This window comes from Amphiura filiformis, chromosome 19 (assembly GCF_039555335.1).
Source record: "Amphiura filiformis chromosome 19, Afil_fr2py, whole genome shotgun sequence".
NCBI lineage: Eukaryota > Metazoa > Echinodermata > Ophiuroidea > Amphilepidida > Amphiuridae > Amphiura > Amphiura filiformis.
Window position 1 is genome coordinate 25641196 of NC_092646.1, and position 22201 is coordinate 25663396.

The 22201-nt window shown below is 35.6% G+C and overlaps 1 protein-coding gene across 1 annotated transcript in view; it reads left to right on the forward strand.

Annotated features, from left to right (window-relative positions):
• The window catches only part of LOC140140466 (uncharacterized), a 115160-nt gene that overhangs the window by 62243 nt on the left and 30716 nt on the right, over window positions 1-22201 (forward strand). Inside the window, exons 19-30 of the mRNA XM_072162225.1 lie at window positions 3179-3268; window positions 5583-5615; window positions 7150-7182; window positions 9765-9788; window positions 12111-12167; window positions 13681-13743; window positions 14610-14651; window positions 16616-16696; window positions 17589-17636; window positions 18764-18844; window positions 19742-19774; window positions 22088-22120. Coding sequence (XP_072018326.1) covers window positions 3179-3268; window positions 5583-5615; window positions 7150-7182; window positions 9765-9788; window positions 12111-12167; window positions 13681-13743; window positions 14610-14651; window positions 16616-16696; window positions 17589-17636; window positions 18764-18844; window positions 19742-19774; window positions 22088-22120 — 618 coding nt within the window. The remainder of the gene's footprint in view (window positions 1-3178; window positions 3269-5582; window positions 5616-7149; window positions 7183-9764; window positions 9789-12110; window positions 12168-13680; window positions 13744-14609; window positions 14652-16615; window positions 16697-17588; window positions 17637-18763; window positions 18845-19741; window positions 19775-22087; window positions 22121-22201) is intronic.

Consider the following 22201-nt stretch of genomic DNA (forward strand, 5'->3'; position numbering starts at 1 on the left):
TAATTTTTCAATTCAACCAGCCTGTGATATGTGTGACCCAATCATAGTGTAGTATTTGTAAACACAGGCCACAAATGCGGGTCTTTAAAGCCATAATGTGTGATTTGCTCCACAGCAACGCTCTCAATTTTTTTTTAATTTCTACTTTTTGCACCATTGTAATGGCCATTGGTGTACATAAATAACCTGTGAAAGACTAAGCCTGAAGTGCTTTAATTACAGTAGAATTCAACATTTATAATAAAAGCGGGTCTCCCCGGTTTTATTCTGAGCTCACCGATCGAGTGCTGAATAAATACATCGCCTGCTTGTGTATATTGAATCAGTAGTTAGTGACGTACCGTATAAACTGTATGCATATCGCTATAGTACGTCTTGTTTGTACATCCCATCAGCTGCGTGTAACTATGCCACTAATCATGATAAATAATATGATTGGCGAGATTATACACGCATTGTAGGTGCTGTACGTTGACTTGACGCATAAACTGTGTGTATATCGCTATTTGTCTTATACCTCTTGTTTGAATTCTATCAGCTGCATGAAGCTCCCGATAATCAAGATAATAATAATCGATGAGCTAAAATACACGCATTGTAGGCGCTGGAATGAAATACCAATTTTCTTTGTTTGGCCTCATTTGTTTGGCGTGAAATGAAAAGGGGACAATGCGATCAGTAGGCCATCAGTGAAAACTAACATTTAATCTATTTTTTATGCAAATCACACATTATTGCTAATATCCCAAACTTGACTGCAAAACAAATGTCTAAAATGGCGGTAGTTAATGACAATAATAATGTTGCACCATCTGTTTTACAGTTAGACCAAAAAAGAAACTGTTTGATTGCCCTCCAGTGGGATTTTTTGGGGTGGGTCGGTCGATTCGAAATTTGTCTTTTATGACTCGCTACTGTATAGGCCTGTAGGCAATTAACATTGGTCATGTGGAAATTAGATAAATCAATACTTCAGACCTTCAATACACAATATACACCATAGAAATGGATTCAATTAAAATGACTGCATACTTTTACAGCTGTGAGCCAATAATTGGAAACATTGATGCAGGAATGGATAATTATATAATTATGTTAAAATGGGTTTACAGTAATGATTTTCTTCTTAAAAAATGTTATTGGCCAAATTTAGCTTTGAAATGAAATTTACACACAGAAAGAGTAATAAAAAAAACATTAAAATTATAAACAAAATCTAAAATTTTTTTTTTAAAGGGCCGACCCTGATTTTGGCCAATTTTGGGTCGGTCAGTGGAGGGCAAGCAAACAAATGCAATTTTATTTTGGCCTTATTGCATAAAATTTTCTGGGTTTGTTTTGGGCCTCAAAATTTTTCCTTGGGAGCTCATGCTCCCTGGAAAAAAATTCCCTCTGCTCAAAACAAACCTCTCATGCAATGACCTCAAAACAGATAGCATGTAGTTATTATTATCCAATTAAATATTAAATTGAATCAGTTAATTTCAAGGAATTTTTAAATATTTACTCGGCCAAGACACATGAAAAACACATGTAAATTTGACTGAAGATTTATTTTAGCAAAAGATGAAGTTTGATTGTGGCAAAGTTGATTTTTTTTTGGCCTAAATGATGCTTGTTGTTTGATTTTGCTCTTTTACAAACAAATGCAGGAGGGACAATATTGGGCTATTCCATTTAAAATCCACACTCCCCCTGTGGAAGATTTAGCTAAAGTCTGCCACAGAGGGCGTATCAATTTTGAATAGAATAGACAATTTGGTAACTTCCATTTGTAATACTCACTCCAGTTGCGGAAGATATAGGTAAAGCCATAATACAGGGGGAGTACATGTATGGGTTTCAAAATGATTACCTTTGGCCTGGGACCTCTGGCCAATTATATTTGAAAAACATACTCCCCCTGTAGAAGATACAATGTATTCCAAAATCTTCCACAGGGGTTGTGCGGATTTCAACTAGAAAGAGCACATTACTTGCATATGGTGTGTAACCATAGTGTTATGCATGAGACAATTCTGAGTTGGGACTCTTTGGGTGTAAACTCTTTGGTTAAAGACACATTCAGTGATCCCAGCAAAAGTGTAAAAAAAATGAAAGTGTTTATAAATTGCTTAAAAGTGAAGGATAAGTCATTCAAATTGTTATTTGGTATTTTTGAAATTAAAAATTTTGCAAACAAAAAACAACGAAGAAAACGGCAGTAATGATGAAGTTGAAGCCCCATTCAAATACATGTAGCTATATTTTATATACCTCAGTATATAAATTACAGATTCATGTAAATGCCTTATTTTACCTTAAATTCATGGCTTTTGGCTTAACCTCTAGCAGGCTATGTTAGCACATCTATGACAATCACAAAGGAACCAAAATTTTGAATTTTTCTGGATGAGCAAATCACTGAATTGGCCTTTAACCCCATGAGAACTACCTGCCGATTGGCAAAAAAGAAGTTTTCATTATCAATTGGACCAATCAGCAACATTGTTAGAACAATTTCATCAAGGCAAAAAAAATGGGGTGAATTATTTGCAAAGCTCCATTCTGATGGGTGATTAAAGTGAAGATATCCTGTAATTGACCAATCAGAAGCAATGTTAGATTGGCAGGTAGTGCTGAGGGGGTTAAAACATCCAGTAATTGCCCCTTTAATATTCATAACCTTGCATGTGTATGTCCCATAGAAGAGTGTGCGCAAAATTTGTTACTTCAGCCCTTGACCATTATATAATTGAAGACAAAAGATAAAAAGACTAGTTTGCGTCTGACGTCACTGTCAATCAAATTCTCTACGATCCTTGATTGGTTAATTAGCGCGTAAAAGGAAGGTCGATTTATCTGGTGCTGATCGGAGAAAAGGAATGGCAGCGAATGACTTTTACAAGGCAAAAAGCAACTTTTCTAGGCATTGTTGTTATGGTGCCTTTGCCAAAGAAAGTTTCCTAGTATAAAGACCTAACTGTTGAGATAGTTTGTATGTTTGAACTTGCAAAATTAACAATAAGGCACCCGGTTTTACTGCTGTGTTTTGCAACTCATATCATCACGACACTTGTAAACAAACCGTGCTTTCGACTTTGATTGACAGATGGCGTCAGACGTAAACTAGTCTTTCTATCTTTGTCTTTCATTATAGTAAGACAAATTAGCCTCCAAAATGATTGTTTAATTATAGCTAATCCTTCAGGGGGATCTGAGGAAACAACACCAGCACCAGGTGAAAAAGGTCATGGTACCAATGATGAAGATGACGCACCAGAACGAGGTAAGAAATATAAGTTTTTTAAAAAGACCTTTGGGTCCGATTTCTCGAAATTTGGTTAGTGGTCAGACTTCCTAAGCCAGTAGGCTAGCCCTACCAATGTGTTTCCGTTTTATTGATTAATCTTTCTAGGTAGGCCTATATGGTGTGAAATTTTAAGCACTAGTATAGGACTAATGGGGCTTATGGCTGACGGCTTAGGAAGCCTGACCACTTGCCATGCTTCGAGAAACCGGCCCTTGGTGATTGAAATACAAGTTAGCTCAATCAATTAGGTGTTTGACTATCAAGCTGTTCCCATTCTAAATATGTATACTTTTATATAGCAACAATTTAGAAGTTATGAGACCCCAAAGTTTCCATAATTTCAGGGTTAAGACCACCCTTAAAGTACACTACAATCATGTAAAAATTGAAATTTTGAAAAAAAGTAAGGGCCTCCTCCTCAGCAAATGTTGCTTACAATACAATATTGCTTGAATAAACTGGACTCAAAAAGAAACTTGCAATTTTTCACAAGGTCATATCTTAAAATCCTGCCCATAAAAATGAACCAAAATTGCACACAGGATTACTTCAATACTCCACTCTAAACACTGGTCAGTAACCAAACAGTTGTCCAACTGACACAACAGCAAATTGCACTGACCTGGAACAGCTTCCTGTGCCTCATTTACAGCCCAATAATTGGCACCCAACACAAGAAATCTGTGAGAAAGTGGAATAGTGTGGAACAAGACCTTTATTTTGAAGAAAGTGTGTGAAAAGCAGAAGCAGTCCCGTTCCACACTATTCCACTTACTCTTTGGAAATAATCACCTGTGTAAGGATCTCATACGAATTCTCACAGATTTCTATTGTTGGGTGCCAATTATTCGCCTGTGAATGTGGTCCAGGTAGCTTTTTTGTGTCAGTGCATTTTGCTGTTGTGTCAGTTGGACAACTGCTTGGTTACTGACATGTTTTTAGAGTAGAGTATTAAAGTAATCCTGTGTGTAATTTTGGTTCATTTTTATAGACAGGATTTTAAGACATGACCTTGTGAAAAATGTATAAGTTTCTTGTGAGCCCAGTTTAAATGAATCCAAATGTGTTGTCCTCTTTAATTCTCTCACCGCAGGTTTTGACTGCAGACAACAAGTTTCAAATATTATTTTAAAAATTAAAAAATTTCAGAATTGTATATTTTTATGGCCATATTTGGAATCGGCAATAAAAATACATTAAAATGAGTACAAACAAGCATTGGTCCAGTGGTTCTTGAGATAGCCCTTGATATTTTGAGAAAATATCTCAACACTTAATTGGACTTTTTATGTTGAAGTCTGTGGCTAACACAATGAGCATTAAGATCAAATATATCTTATTATTTAGGATCTAGCATGATCCACTTCAAACTTTGTATGGTGATAGATGGTAGTCTAATGTGCTGTATAGTTTTGTGTCATGCTATTCGCATATTTATGAATATTAATGAGCTAATTTGCATATTTTGCACAAATATCCATTAATCCCACTCTCCAGCTTATACGTAGTAACCGATCAACTTCATTATTATGTTTTCAGGGTTATTAGGAGTTAAGAAAGCCTAATAATGATAATATTGGATGGCTTATTTACGATGATACCATAACATATCGGATTAAGTCATACAAATATCGAACTCGCCGTTGGCTCGTCCGATATTTTTATGACTCATCCGATATGTTATGGTATCATGCTCAGCCATCCAATATTATATCAAACTTGGTTTGGTGATTGGACAGGATATTGTGGCCTGATGTGCTGTATAGTTTTGTGTCATGTTATTTGCATATTTATGAATATTAATGAGTTTTTTCCATATTTTGCCTACATTTTGCCTAAATTTTCATTAATCCCGTCTGCACCTTAAACGCAATAACCAATCAACTTCAAACTTGGTTTGGTGATTGGATATTTGGTGATTGGATATGGTGGCTTGATGTGCTGTATAGTTTTGTGTCATATTATTTCCATATTTATGAATATTAATGAGCTGATTTGTATATTTTGCCTACATTTTTACAAATCTACTCTGCAGCTTAAACACAATAACCGATCAACTTCTAACTTGGTATTGTGATAGTATATGGTGGCCTATATGTGCTGTATAGTTTTATGCCGTGTTATTTGCATATTTATGAATATTATTAATGAGCTTATTTGCATATTGTATATTAATTGTATTTACGCACCTGTGTGTGGGGTCCATCTTAATTATGAACCGTGTAATTCTAGTTTCGAAATTAATTAATTTGTATTTGTTTTCTTTTGTGTTTGTGTTTATTTTTGGCAGGTCATGGAGCACCAAAAGGTCATACAGAACCAAGTATGTACACACCACCAACAATTTGACATTAATGTGCTTTGTGTAACTTTTTAACTTTTTATTTTTATAACTTTGCTGTGAAGTTCAGAAGCATGATTTTAAGAAGCATCAATTTTTTTTAGTAAAGTTTTGATTAAATGTTCACATGTGAAAAGTTCAAATCTCATTGCAAGCAAACTTGGGTCGTGGGTGTACTATGGGAATCTTCATGTTATGATTTTGTGTCAAATAATATAATTTAAAGGTCATTTCAAGGTCACTGGATGTCATCTGAGGTCAAATTAATAAGTTTGGTTCAGTGAAATATTAATAAAATGTTCTCAGGTGAAAGTTCACATCACATTACAAGCAAACCTCCGGCATATATGGTGATCTTCAACTCGGACTGGGTGGAGGTAAAAATTATGGGGAATTTCAAGGTCAGTGGAGGTCATCTGAGGTCAAATTAATGAAGTTGTGAACAGAAGATCATTCAAAGATCATCAAGGGTTATCTGAGGTCAAATTTGTAAATATTGCTTGATTTTCATAAAACTGGGTACTTCTACTTCAAAAATATGCAATTTTTTCAAGGTCATTCCAAAGTCATCAGGAGTCATCTGAGGTCAACTTAGCAAAAATTGTTGGATTTTCATCAAGCTTGATGATATGGACTTTTATAAGGTCATAAAGGGTAATCTGAGGTCAAATTAGTCAAGAATGTTGGATTTTCATGAAACCTGGTACTTAATACTCCACATCATTTCAGGATCATAAGCGATCATTTGAGGTCAAATTAGTATTATAGTATGATGTTGGATTTTTATGAAACTTGGCTTTATAATGTTCCAATTGATTGCAAAAGCAGGCGAGACTTGTGGTTCAAAAACTGCCTTGTTCTGAGAAATTTCCCTCATTTCTCAAATTCTTTGCACGGTGGCCGAGCGGAACATGCTGCGACTCATAATTGGGAAGGTTGCGGGTTTGAGCCCCAACGATGCCATTGTGTTGTGCCCTTCAGTAAGGCACTTTATCTTGATTACTCTTCTCCACCAGGTGTGTAAATGGGTACCGGCATTCTTAAATGCTCGGAAGGTAACAGACTCGCTGTGGAGGAGGTGTGGCAATCTCCCCACAGACACATTTCACGGTGTAGTCTGGCCTAATTGCTAATGAAAGAGAGATGGGAACTCTGTCCTGTAAAATACAGGTTCGACTCCTTACCTTTACTTTATTGTCACTCTTTTCATGCGATGGAAGTGCTGCTGCTTTTATGAGATGCATTTCTTGGTCTTCTGATTTTTTTTAAAATTGATTTTGGATTGCCATTTTCACTTGTTTTAACCTTGTTTTTTACTGCATAATTTCCCTAATTTATCCCGGTTTAAGCCCGGTTCTCTTTCCAATACATTAAACCTTGACTCCAAAGTATTTGGCAACTGTTTAACCATGATATATGAAAATAACCTTTATGCAAAAGTAATAATTTAGTTGTCTAAAAGAAAGGATCGCCGGTTGCCTCACATTTAACCTGTTTGTGCGATTTTATTTTCTAGAAAAAAGGAAGAAGAAGAGGAGGAGGAAAAAAAGTAAGTATCCAAAGTCCATTGATCACTTACCGTATTTACTCTATTAGTTGCCCCCTCTAATAAACACCCCTCAGTGGCGTGTGCAGAGGGGGGGCAGGGGGGTCCCGGTCCCCCCACTTTTGTTGGTCATTCGGGGGAAATAAGTCATTTCTTCCGAAATGACTGATTTCACCCTTTACACTCCTAATCAGACTCCATTCGGGGAACTGAACAACCTGGCCCCCACTTTCAATGGCTGCATGCCACTGACACCCCTACCAAAATTAAAATGTTAAAAAAATTGTGAAATTTCCATGATATGCTATCTTGTGTTAGTAAGCTTACCACTGTTCACACACGATCGGTAATTGCCAAAAATGACATTGCAAATCGGAAGTCATTGATCTTAAGTTCATAGTTATTTTAGCTTACCTAACAAAATTTTCAGAAATTATTGTTGTAAAAAAGACCTAATAAACACCCCCTCTTTTGAAAATGTCGCACAGCCCACCTCTAGTGATGGCCCTGTATAATAGGTTCTTGGGAAGTGAAACTGTGTAAAGCTATAAAAATGGGTGGTTGTATTCAAATGAGTAAAACTTGACTTTGCTGTCAGTAATTGGAACAATTCTTTTTTTTTTTTTTAGACGTGTAAAGTTTGCTCTTTCCAATTGTATTTTTATTTTTAGCAGATTCCGTACAGATCTCTAGTTACAGCCCCTCAAACATGAGTATACTTCTTTTTGACTCAGCCTGTAGTACCCCTGTGAATGTCAAGTTTGCAACTTGGATACTTAGCCCGCATTCCTGAGCAAGCTGTTTACGTGACATAATGCAACACACCGGAGGCTCATTACAATCATCACAGCCACCATGCATTTGGTGGGGTATTTGAGTAGGCCCAGCCATAGCATGGCAGATGCAATATTTCATTATGATGAACAGAGAAGAAAACAAGTTCAGCTTTTACCCCAATATTGTTCAATGTACAATATTCTTAGAATATATAACACAACACATATATATATGTATTTATATATTTTTTGTATTCTCCGTTTTGCGTGCATTTTTTTTTTTTTTTTTTTTTAAATTAAACATGTTTAACGCTCTTTTTTGTATACGCTTTTAGCGTTTTACCTAGGCTTACGCTTGTGCTTGCGCGACGCCTATAATTTTTTTTTTTGTACTCGCACAATGCAGCGTTTATGCATTTTATAATTATTTTTTTTCCGTCTTGCTGCGTTTTGTTTTCCAACTTAAACATGTTTAACGCGCTGGATTTGTATACGCTTTACCGCTTGTCGCTCATGTGTCGCTTATGTGTCGCTCCCACCATTCACCTGCGCTTTCGCGTTTTAATCATGTTTTAAATGTTTCTCTTGTGTAGGCCTCACAACACTATTTTTGTCACCTGAAGAAGGGCGAGGCCCGAAAATTTGTGTAATAAAATATTCAATTACGACATTATAATTTTTCTTCGCTTCTTTGCTTCTAACACAACACATAGCTATTTGAACTCAACAAAACCCAAACAAAGCCTAAATGCAAAGATTGTTATTAATTTCACAATGTTGATGACAGGAGATACAGCGTGCATAAACGCCTTTACCAAAAACGTGTTATTCTCTAATGATCATCTTTTTAATTTGTTACCACCAAGAGTCAGGAAGCTCTAAATCGATTTATTTTCAGTGTACAATATATAATTATTTTTCAATATGTTTCTTTTGTGTTCAACCAAGGAAAATAAAAGGGAAAAAATTAAACCAAAGGTTACTTATGTTCAACTTTTGTTGCGCTCATAAGTTAAGTTGCTTTTAAAGATACAGCGCTGAAACTTAGCAGACAATTACAAGAACGATGAACAAATAATATTTGAAAAAATGACATTGTTTTTTGTACCATCACAAAATGCAGTTCATTTTCTACATGTGACCTTTTCATGGGACACCTTGTATAACCCAACATTAAAATGTTTTCTGACAACCGTTGGGAGCCCATATTTGAAATTTTGAAAAAGTATATTGTGTTTGCTTGGTATCTGAATGCCCATTCCTAGGGAGATTTTAATATAAGATTTGTAATGATTTATGTCTATTCCTTGAGAAAATTCTAATATAGAACTTCTGTAACCTTTGGTTATATCCATTTCTTGGGTAAATTGAACACATTGTTAAAACAAAAGCAGACAAACATGAGGTTAGTTTGTTTAAAAAACACATGCATTTAATTTGTGCAATATTGGGATAAATGATTGTGTGGACCTGCCCTCATCAAATATTTGGGGGGATTATCCCCCATCCTCCTGGTAATTGGCAACCTAAACAATTCCTGGGGAGACTCTCGCACCGAACATCTGCAATGGTTTCATTGGGGTAACTCTGACATAAAACATCCGCAGTGGTATAATCCATTGGTAGAACAGGTTTATTTGGATAGACAGGGTTTGACCATTATATTTGCTCTTTGAAGATCACCACAAACTTTAAAGCTTTGGAGTACATTTTTCGTAAACTAAAACATTTGGATGCAATTCTTTTATTACCCATTGTCTGAAATGATTCCTTAAATCAAATCTTGCATTGTTTTTTTTTACTTTTTTTTAACTACCACACCAGCTCCAAATGGTAAGGATTACATCAGCATTTGATCAAAATATTTCTGTCTTTCTTTCCTTTCCTTCCTCTCTTTCTTCCTTTTTTTCATTTTTCTTTCTTTCTTTCTCTTCTCTTCTCTTCTCTTCTCTTCTCTTCTCTTCTCTCTCTTCTCTCTCTCTCCTCTCCTCTCCTCTCTCTCCTCTCCTCTCCTCCTCTCCTCCTCTCCTCTCCTCTCCTCTCCCCTCCTCTCCCCCCCCCTCTCCCCTCCCCCCCCTCCCCTCCCCTCCCCTCCTCTCCTCTCCCTCCCGTTCCCTTTCCTTTCCATTCCTTTCCTTCCCCCCTTCTTCCCCTTTCTTTTCTTTTCTTTTCTCTTTTCTTTTCTTTTCTTTTCTTTTCTTTTTTCCTTTTCTTTTCTTTTCCTTTCCTTTCCTTTCCTTTCCTTTCCTTTCCTTTCCTTTCCTTTCCTTTCTTTTCTTTCCTTCCTTTCCTTCTTTCCATCCTTCCTTTCCCTCTTTCCTCCCTCCCTCCCTTTTAATTCCTTCTTTCGTTCGTTCGTTTGTGATTGTTCAAAGAATGATTGCTTCATCTGTATCACTATTGGTCCTGTATATGTTGTTACATCATGTTTGCTCAATGCATCTCGCCTATCCTCATTAAAATCAAATCAAATATAATTATTCTCATTTAACCCATAATATTACTTACTCTGTATTAGGTCAAGTAAAATAAAAATTATGTTTCACATCTTGGTTTTTGAAAAAAAGGAGGAAGAGAGGACTTTTTATTTTCTATTTTTTATTGCAAAATTGGTGTTGTTTTAGCGTATACAATAATGCCTGAAAAAGGAGGCCTTTTTTACTTTGTTGTTCTGAGAGGTAGGTCCCCTCTAATGATCTCTCCAAAAGTGTTTCTTGTATATAAGGAAGGCTATAGAAAGCATCTCAACTTCCTAGACATGATTTTTGAACAGTTATAACTGAAATTCAAAAATAAAAATATAATTGAAGAAACCTCAAAAAATGAAGCGGGAGGGGACATTACACTTGTTTATTTCTTTATTTGGCCGAATGATCACAGTCTTGATCCCACTAAAATATCATAAAGGGTTCCTATTTAAGGTGTATTTGCTCACCATCGGCCATTACCATTTTGAATTGGCTTCATACTGTTGCCATATAGTAGTCAATCAGCAGCACTTTGTAGTTTAACCCCATGAGAACTACCTGTCGATTGGCCAAAAAGAAGTTTTATCAATTGGCCCATCAGCAACATTGTTAGAATAATTTCACCACACAAAAAAATTGGGGTGAATTATTTGCAAAGCTCCATTCTGATTGGTTATTAAATTGAAGATATCATGCAATTGACCAATCAGAGGCAATGTTAGATCGGCAGGTAGTGCTCAGGGGGTTAAAGCACTGGACCCTTCAAGTACACACATTATATGAAAGGAATACTGCTTTTAATTTAACTTGTGATCTTGGAATCAAATTCATTGATACATGCATGTATATATAGGCCTTATTATTTGTTCAAAATACAAATGCAAATGTTGTACATTAAATAAATGCAGTGGTGGTGCCAGGAATTTTTTTCGGGAGGCATTATGGGGGGGGGGGGGGGGTAAGAGTTCTGACTCCCTCCTCCCTGCCACTGATTAAATGTAAAAGAAATTTTAAATGTGCTGCATATTGATTCCAATCTTTTTAAAATCAACCAAATTAGATGATCTCCTCTCTTTTAATGTATCTATACTATTAAAGAGGAACTTGCCAATAATTGATACTCAGATAATATATATGAATAATAAATTAATAGATAGATAAATAAATAAGTTCTAGCATTTCCAGATGAATGGTAAATACATAGGTAGATAGATAGATAAATTAATAAACACAAATAATTATTTGGATATTTTTGGTGGATCGACCAATGGTGGACCAGCTCTTATAGGCCTATTATACGGTTCGTTAACGTGTTGCTTCGTTGCTACGGACAAGCTTAACGGGAAAGCAAGAAATGAAAAGAGATAGAGAGAAAAACTGAAAGAAAAAAGGAAAGACAAAGAAAAAATAAGTCAAAAGGGTGTTTGGTACAAAAATTACGAAAAAATATATGCTAAAGGAAATCGTTTCCAAATGGATGCAAAAAATGGTACCACATCACTGACCGCGTAATAATTGAGCTGTTAAATTTACACCAATTGCCATGATTACCATTTCCATCGTTTATGCTAACCGCTCCCGTTTACTAACCGCTCCTGTTTACTCATCTAGCAGGGGCCCACGCAAAGCGCGGGTACCCTCTAGTACTATTTATAGTAACACAATGCATGTTTGGTTTCTTTTTCAGGCCCCGGATTTAGCCCCTTTAAGGTGCCGAAAGGGGCCCCTACACGAGAAAGTAAAAGTAAGTGTCATAATTCTGTTCATTTTTTTTTAATTCAACCAGCCTGTGACAAAGGATCCTGTTTAAATTATATGAAAAATGTCACAATTCGATTTCTATTTATAGTGATTGCAAAAGAGAATTACCAAAAATTAATTTGAATCAGTGGGTGCTTTCACTACCACTTAAATTGAAGTCTTATTCGGGGAATGTTTTTTAATAATTCTCAACATTCATTCAGCCAAAAAAACTCATATAAATTTGATTGTTTTTACTAGCAAATGATGCAATTTGTTAGATTATAAGTTGAATTCAATTGGACTAAATGAAACATTTGATAGTAACTTTTGAAGATGCAATCAAATATAGTGTTTACTATTACTATTTTTACTATTACTATTTTAAAAATAATTTTCAGTGTTCATATTTCGGCCAACAAGCATGAAAAACTCTTGATTTGATTGTTAGCAAAAGATGCAATTTGATAGGGACTAAGTTGAATTCAATTGGACTAAATGAAACATTTGATAGTATACAAATATTAACTGTCTATGAGTGTGATGGTCAAAATATAATCACGAATGTTCCATTCCACGAGCCAGAACGGCGAGTGGAATGGAACAATACATCTTTCACCAAGTGATTATATTTCGACCATTACACAAATTTAAGACAGTTAATATTTGTTTTATATCACTCATGCATAAATTCTATTACTAAAATACTATTTAAGGTAGGAATACATTTTTTTTCAACATAACACCATGTTTTGCCATGATATACTTCACATTTTGGGGTCCACCCCCTAACTACATTGGCGAGTCCAAGAGTCAGCGCATGGCTTGGCGCAGGCGCACTACGGCAGAGCACATGATGGTAAAGACTATCACACGGAGAGGGTGATAGTAAAAATGATAAATGGTAATCAACCAATGAACTGTCTAGAATTTATGTATGAGTGATATAATAACTTTTGAAGATACAATCAAATATAGTGTTTACACCATAAATCCATGTCAGTGTGATTAAATCCATTTCAGTGGGATTAATAAATGGCCAATGATTTTTTGAGGTGTTTCAGTATATTTTTCAGTGTGATTAGACAATTGCCATTTGTATACACAATAACAAAAGAACTATTTCACTGTTATTTTCAGTGATGCTGTCTATTGCGTTAACTTTTTAGTGTTTTATTTTCATAGTGCTCAGTGGTGTAACTAGGGTTGGTAGCACCCCGGGCAAGAAACAAAATTGGTGCCCCAACCCCCACCCGAGAATATCTTAGACGCAGGGGTGTGGGACTGGCATCGGCATTATGATTTGGCGATTTGGCGCCCCCTAATGGTAGCGCCCGGGGCACGTTGCCCCCCCCCTCTTTGTCCCCCTAGTTACGCCACTGATAGTGCTTGGGACTGGTTTTTGTTTTATGGTCACTTTAATTTGTAGACTTGAAATATTTTGGTTCCTTGTACAAAATTTGAAACTATGCATGTCTTATGAATTCTTTGTCATATTGTGTATGTTTTGAATATAGGTGGTATGAACGGAGGTATAGACCAAACAGATTCAAAGTCTAAATTAAGCGGATTTAATTTGGGTAAGTACAGATTGAACCAAGTTACTGACTAGGATGAGAGGAATACTTTGCTATGGTTTTTAATAAAATTCAATTTGAGAAACTTTGAAATTTGACCCCTTGTGTGACCTTTGATTGATCCTTTCCCACCCATGGCTACACTTTCGCAAGTAAACAAATAAATTGTTGAATGCTACTGAAAATTCTGTATAAGAATTTTGGAACAAGACAGATGAATAAATCTATACTAGCTGATACATACATTAATTGGAAAGTTTGTCATAATAAGTCTAGTATTTAATATTTGCAGATTGGACATTTCATCTTTCGTGCTGAAGATTTCATCAGTAATCCGGCTGCTGCATCGCCTGGCAATCCTCTTACTCTCATCCCCAGAGTGTGTTGTTTCTTGCAGTAGCTGATCGTATGTGACTCATTGACAGACCTGAAACTTTTCCTCTTTTTAGCTGATTTCCTCTTTTTTTATTCCTGAAATTTACCATTATTTGTTATTTTCAGCTCAATTTGAGCCTTTTTAGCATGATTTTACGCTATTTTCCTCTCTTTTAAAGCATTTTCCTCTTTTTTCAGTTTCAGGTCTGTATTGATTAATTGCCTTAATTGCAATTGATAACATTATCCCCCACTTTCTGATTCACATTGTTTGTCTGAACCATCAAGTTTGTTTGTATGAGTCAGCCATTGCAATTGAGTGTGCACTCTGGGGATGAGAGTAATAAGAGTATTGCCGGAGGAGGTGCAGCAACCCCATTGAAGGTGAAATGTCTAAACTATGAGTATAGAATAGGTGTAACCTAACCATATGGAATATTGATGTCTAAGAGTATACAAACAAATTAAGGCTTTTGTTTTCTTTGCTCTTAAAGGTGGGAAATTTGGTGGTTTTGGTACTACCCGATTTGGTAAAGGTAAGTGAAAAACAGTGCTATTAAATATAAATAATATGTGAGAGTGGTTTGTTTGAAAGTGGTATACGTCCCTGCTGGCCACTCCTGGGGGCAGTTTTCGCACACACTTTCCATCAAACAACAAACACCTTCATATGGGGCTAAAATAGTCTGCAAAATAGTCCCACAAAAACCGGGACAAAATATGCTCGTCCCCCGATAATGCCCTAAATTTTAATACTTCCGCCGCCACTGCTTTGTACAAGAGCCAACCATTGATAATCGATAATGAATCTACACTTGTAAAAGAGCTTATGTAAACACAAATTAACAGTAGCATGCATTACGTGTTAGCGTGTGAAATTTGTCATGACTGGAACTATAGACGAATCCAAGGAGCCAAGTCATGGTCATGATTTGGTCGGACATCTTTGGGTAGCCGCTAGCACCAACGTGGTGTTTTGAGCGTCCAATTGTGCAAATAAAAGCCGCCTAACACCTAGAGAAGATGCAAGGATGAGGAGGGTTAATAGAATACATAGTCCTTTTGTTCGCAAGTACATCAATGCATAGATACCGCGTGTAGTTAATCGGATTATTATGTCACTTCAACAGCGAATAGACCATGCTGTGTGTTTTGTCGAAGGGAATTGTATTGTGTTATTCTTTTGTCTGCCTGTGTTTTCGTGGAAGGTGTAAAACGGGTGATGGAATGCAGTTTAAAATTCCGCCAAGGCCGAATCATTTCACATTTTGAGTGCATTGTAGCTGATGGCTACCCAACTCAAGGCTGCTAGTCAGGTGTAGGAATGTGCAAATTTGGATTCCTCTATACATGCTTATATGTTGCATTATTTTGGAGAAAGTGGCTAATTATTACTGTTTTATTCTGTACTTTTATTGCTGATCAATAGATCAATCATCGATCTTCTTGTAATGTTGAGTGGTAATGACTAAAACCAACATTCCTCATGAAATAATCATTGAATTAGGTGATCGTAAGCTTGTTTTTGTTGTTGAAAGGGATTAAATCATATTTCATCGATGTTCACAACTTTTGAACAACTCGCTCCAGCACATCTACATGATATGGTTTACATCACTCGCTCTTGCTAAGTAAAGCATGCAGACAATGCCTAGGCATTGGTGTAAAAATGATTGTATCCCTAAATCAACCTCTGTCACATCATTCTCCAAACTGTCGGATACACATACTTGTGGATAACTTTTGTGAAAAAACTAGATCAGTTTTTGCAAATTTCTTTTTTCACAAAATCCAAAAGAAGGGTAATTTTTTTTAATTTCAAAGTTGTCAACATTTTAACAAAGGTATATTTTGACCTGGTCTGTTGGTCAGAAAGCATTGTAATTATACAATCTTGGTTTGTTAATTTTGATTTCACATTTTCTTTACAGGGTGTATTAATGAACTTGGTGTGTCTTTGTTTAAAGAGGGATACATTAGAAATATTTGTTATATTGTGAAAAACTGGGACATTTTAAGGCCTCCAAAATTTACAATTTTTGAAATACAAAGGAGTGTTTTTTACACAAAAAAAAAAAAAAAAGGGGTGTTTTTAATTCCTTTCTAAAGATATGTGTATCCGATAGTTGGTAGAGTGACTGGACCGGGCTTTCAAGTCAAGCCTGCCTTGCTGTATACCGTATTTCCTCGAATAGTAGCCCCCCCCCCCTCAAATAAATGCCCCACCACTTTTTTCAACCAAGATGTTTCAAAAATGCCGATATAAGTGAACTGGTAGTCAGTGTTTCTTGTTCATAGTTTGTCATTTCAGCTTGAGTTTTAAGCTTACCTAATGATTTTAACAGGAATTATTGCTCTAAATATGACCTTAAATAAACGCCCCCCTGTTTCGCAAATGCGACGCCCTCGGGGGCGTTTATTTGAGGAAATACGGTAGTTGGATTTGTGCTCAATTTCCCACATTGGTATAATAAGTTTTACATTATCTTTCATTAATTAGCTAAGGCAACTAATCAAGAAAGTGATATGAAGGTGGATCAACTCAAAGGCAAATTTGGTTCTACAGCATTCAAAATGGGAGGTAAGTACCTGCCCATTTAGACTGCTTTATCATCTACCAGCTAAGCATGTCATTGTGTTATGCTTGTTAGTGACAACTGAAGAACAAACATTCCAAAATGTGATGGACACAAGAAAATTTTTGTGACCAGCTCCCCCCCAAAACCCGGAACAAGTCACCAGACATGTTTTTGAGTTATATAAATATAGGCCTTTAAAGATGACATTCCATAAAAAAATGAAATTTTGGAAATCTTAATTATATGGTATTTGACTGTGGGACTAAGAAAACTTTCAAATCATTGATAGTACTTATAGTACCATATAGTGGTTTATTTAATCAATATAAATAACAGTTGAACTATGATAATCCTTATTCAATCCTGTGTAGGGCAGGAAATTAATTGGTCCATTACTAAGAATAGCAATTTGGCAAAAATATCAAGGTCTCATTTACAGACTTATTCATATCTTCAAAAGTATTGATGTTATTTATTTAATTTTGGTATCATCAACAAAAGTGTAAAGAGTTTTGAGCAAATCAATGATACACATAGTTATATACGATAAAGTAAATCTGCAAATTTGTGTCTCAACCCCATCAGCTCAGTTGGTAAAGCACCGGACTTAAGTACAATTTCATGTTTTCAAAAACGCTTGATAGTAAGCACATATGCTAAGTATCAAGTTTTTACGGTAAGACTATATATTAAACATAATTAACACCGTTAATGGGATACAGCATTGTATGGTATATATCAAGCATCGGTTTTTATATTATAATTGGAAACAAAATCATTACTTCCAGTAAAATATACTATGTCAGAATCGGTGTAACCTATAACCATATTTGGAACATAGATATGTCTACTAGGATACAAACAAATTACTTTTGTTTTTCTTTGTTCTTAAAGGTGGTTTAACAGGTGGTACCAAATTTGGAAAAAAAAAAAAAAAAAACAGTTATTATTAAACATAAATAATTCCCAAGAATGGTTTGTTTATAGGTGTCCATGGACACTTCCTGCCCCACGCCAGGTGAACACTGGCTTTTTAAATAATCAAATTTCAGATGAAGGTCAAAAGGTTAACTTGGGCACTACTGCCCATAATCAGTTTCCCCATACTCTATGGTGTAGTTCTTTCAGACTCCGTACATCTAACAATCTTACTGTTTCCGATGTTGATTAAGATACTTCTTGTCGCATCCCGGGATCGATGCAAGAAGTAGAAGTGGGACTAAGTAAACTTTCAAATCATTGATAGTACTTATTAAAAAGTGGTTTATTTAATCAATAAATAACAGTTGAACTATGATACACATACTTGTGGATAACTTTTGTGAAAAAACTAGATCAGTTTTTGCAAATTTCTTTTTTCACAAAATCCAAAAGAAGGGTAATTTTTTTAATTTCAAAGTTGTCAACATTTTAACAAAGGTATATTTTGACCTGGTCTGTTGGTCAGAAAGCATTGTAATTATACAATCTTGGTTTGTTAATTTTTGATTTCACATTTTCTTTACAGGGTGTATTAATGAACTTGGTGTGTCTTTGTTTAAAGAGGGATACATTAGAAATATTTGTTATATTGTGAAAAACTGGGACATTTTAAGGCCTCCAAAATTTGCAATTTTGCGATACAAAGGAGTGGTTTTTACACACAGAAAACAAAAAAAGGGTGTTTTTAATTCCTTTCTAAAGATATGTGTATCCGATAGTTGGTAGAGTGACTGGACCGGCTTTCAAGTCAAGCCTGCCTTGCTGTATACCGTATTTCCTCGAATAGTAGCCCCCCCCTCAAATAAATGCCCCACCACTTTTTTCAACCAAGATGTTTCAAAAATGCCGATATAAGTGAACTGGTAGTCAGTGTTTCTTGTTCATAGTTTGTCATTTCAGCTTGAGTTTTAAGCTTACCTAATGATTTTAACAGGAATTATTGTTCTAAATATGACCTTAAATAAACGCCCCCCTGTTTGGAAAATGCAACGCCTCGAGGGCGTTTATTTGAGGAAATACGGTAGTTGGATTTGTGCTCAATTTCCCACATTGGTATAATAAGTTTTACATTATCTTTCATTAATTAGCTAAGGCAACTAATCAAGAAAGTGATATGAAGGTGGATCAACTCAAAGGCAAATTTGGTTCTACAGCATTCAAAATGGGAGGTAAGTACCTGTTCCCCATTTAGACTGCTTTATCATCTACCAGCTAAGCATGTCATTGTGTTATGCTTGTTAGTGACAACTGAAGAACAAACATTCCAAAATGTGATGGACACAAGAAAATTTTTGTGACCAGCTCCCCCCAAAACCCGGAACAAGTCACCAGACATGTTTTTGAGTTATATAAATATAGGCCTTTAAAGATGACATTCCATAAAAAAAAAATGAAATTTTGGAATTCTTAATTATATGGTATTTGACTGTGGGACTAAGAAAACTTTCAAATCATTGATAGTACTTATAGTACCATATAGTGGTTTATTTAATCAATATAAATAACAGTTGAACTATGATAATCCTTATTCGATCATGTGTAGGGCAGGAAATTAATTGGTCCATTACTAAGAATAGCAATTTGGCAAAAATATCAAGGTCTCATTTACAGACTTATTCATATCCTCAAAAGTATTGATGTTATTTATTTAATTTTGGTATCATCAACAAAAGTGTAAAGAGTTTTGAGCAAATCAATGATACACATAGTTACATACGATAAAGTAAATCTGCAAATTTGTGTCTCAACCCCATCAGCTCAGTTGGTAAAGCACCGGACTTAAGTACAATTTCATGTTTTCAAAAACGCTTGATAGTAAGCACATATGCTAAGTATCAAGTTTTTACGGTATGACTATATATTAAGCATAATTAACACCGTTAATGGGATACAGCATTGTATGGTATATATCAAGCATCGGTTTTTATATTATAATTGGAAACAAAATCATTACTTCCAGTAAAATATACTATGTCAGAATCGGTGTAACCTATAACCATATTTGGAACATAGATATGTCTACTAGGATACAAACAAATTACTTTTGTTTTTCTTTGTTCTTAAAGGTGGTTTAACAGGTGGTACCAAATTTGGAAAAGGTAAGTAAAAAAACAGTTATTATTAAACATAAATAATTCCCAAGAATGGTTTGTTTATAGGTGTCCATGGACACTCCTGCCCCACGCCAGGTGAACACTGGCTTTTAAATAATCAAATTTCAGATGGAGGTCAAAGGTTAACTTGGGCACTACTGCCCATAATCAGTTTCCCCATACTCTATGGTGTAGTTCTTTCAGACTCCGTACATCTAACAATCTTACTGTTTCCGATGTTGATTAAGATACTTCTTGTCGCATCCGGGATCGATGCAAGAAGTAGAAGTGGGACTAAGTAAACTTTCAAATCATTGATAGTACTTATTAAAAAGTGGTTTATTTAATCAATAAATAACAGTTGAACTATGATAATCCCTATTCAATCCTGTGTAAGGCAGGAAACTAATTGGTCCATTACTTAGAATAGCAATTTGGCAAAAATATCAAGGTCTCATTTACAGACTTATTCATATCTTCAAAAGTATTGATGCTATTTATTTAATTTTGGTATCATCAACAAAAGTGTAAAGAGTTTTGAGCAAATCAACGATACACAATCTGCAAATTTGTGTCTCAACCCCATCAGCTCAGTTGGTAAAGCACCGGACTTAAGTACAATTTCATGTTTTCAAAAACGCTTGATAGTAAGCACATATGCTAACTATTAAGTTTTTACAGTATGACTATATATTAAGCATAACACCGTTAATGGGATACAGCATTGTATGGTATATATCAAGCATCGGTTTTTAAATTATAATTGGAAACAAAATCATTACTTCCAGTAAAATATACTATGTCGGAATCGGGTCATTTTTGCACAATTTCTCAATTTTTTTGGAAAATAGCCCAATTTTTCCTTAATCTAGTCAAAATTTTGGGAAAATTTGTAAAAACAAAGACAATTTGGGTTAAATTTGGCTGAAAATTGTGACTTTTGGTATATCAAAAGGTCCAAATTTCTTGAAAAATTTGTATATTATTTTGTATGGGTCCATTTTCAAATTCTCAGCAGCACAGCCCTACCAAAACCAAACTTGAGCACCCCCCCTGGCCTCATGGAAGCTCATTTCATTCAGTTCAGACAGGTAACTTTCAACCCTGATCAGGGCTGTCAACTCTCACGCATTGGCGGTGATGAGTCTTACGCATTGGGTCACTTTCTCATGGTCTCACGCCAAGGTATTATAATCTCACGCCTAGGTAGTAAATCTCACGCAAAAAGCTGTAAAGTGAGTAAAATCTCATGCATCGTCAAAATAGTTTGTTGTCCCTACCCCCCCTTTTAGATTCTTGAGGGCCGTGGCTCAAATAATCACGGGTCAAAATGAACATTGTAGTTGGCAAATCCTGGTACACCTCTGTCTCATGCCAAGCAATTCCAAAAAGTTGACAGCATAACACCGTTAATGGGATACAGCATTGTATGGTTCTTGAACAAATTCATCAGGACTGTTCATAGTAGAATTGTTAGTTGTGATTTCTTACGACTAGTCCAATAAAATATCCACTTACTTGCAGGCGTTTGGAAACTGTCAGTTTCCTTTATCGATGCTATTGATGTAATGACGATCTGTATACAGCTGATGTTGACTGCTGCTTAGCAACTGAGTTGCCAGTTGCTTTCTTGTCAGTTATCAGATCGTCAAAAGCGTGACTCAAGTTGTATTGCCCTCGTCTCTGTTCATGGTGTTGCCCGCTTTCTGATGGTAATTGCCTCTTTGATCCACCTTTTATATCTGTTGCTCTCTTTGCCCACGATCTTAGCCTCATCCCAATCGATTACATGATTGTTTTCAACCACATGGTCTGTAATAGCCGACTTGTGGATGACAGACTGTGATGCCTTTCTCGTGGGCAAAGAGAGCAACAGATATAAAAGGTGGATCAAAGAGGCAATTACCATCAGAAAGCGGGGCAACACCATGAACAGAGACGAGGGCAATACAACTTGAGTCACGCTTTTGACGATCTGATAACTGACAAGAAAGCAACTGGCAACTCAGTTGCTAAGCAGCAGTCAACATCAGCTGTATACAGATCAATTACATCAATAGTATCGATAAAGGAAACTGACAGTTTCCAAACGCCTGCAAGTAAGTGGATATTTTATTGGACTAGTCGTAAGAAATCACAACTAACAAAGCATTGTATGGTATATCAAGCATCGGTTTTTAAATTATAATTGGAAACAAAATCATTACTTCCAGTAAAATATACTATGTCGGAATCGGTTTAACCTATAACCATATTTGGAACATAAATATGTCTACTAGGATACAAACAAATTACTTTTGTTTTTCTTTGTTCTTAAAGGTGGTTTAACAGGTGGTACCAAATTTGGAAAAGGTAAGTGAAAAAACAGTTATTATTAAACATAAATAATGCCCAAGAATGTTTTGTTTAGGTGTCCATGGACCAGGGCAGCGA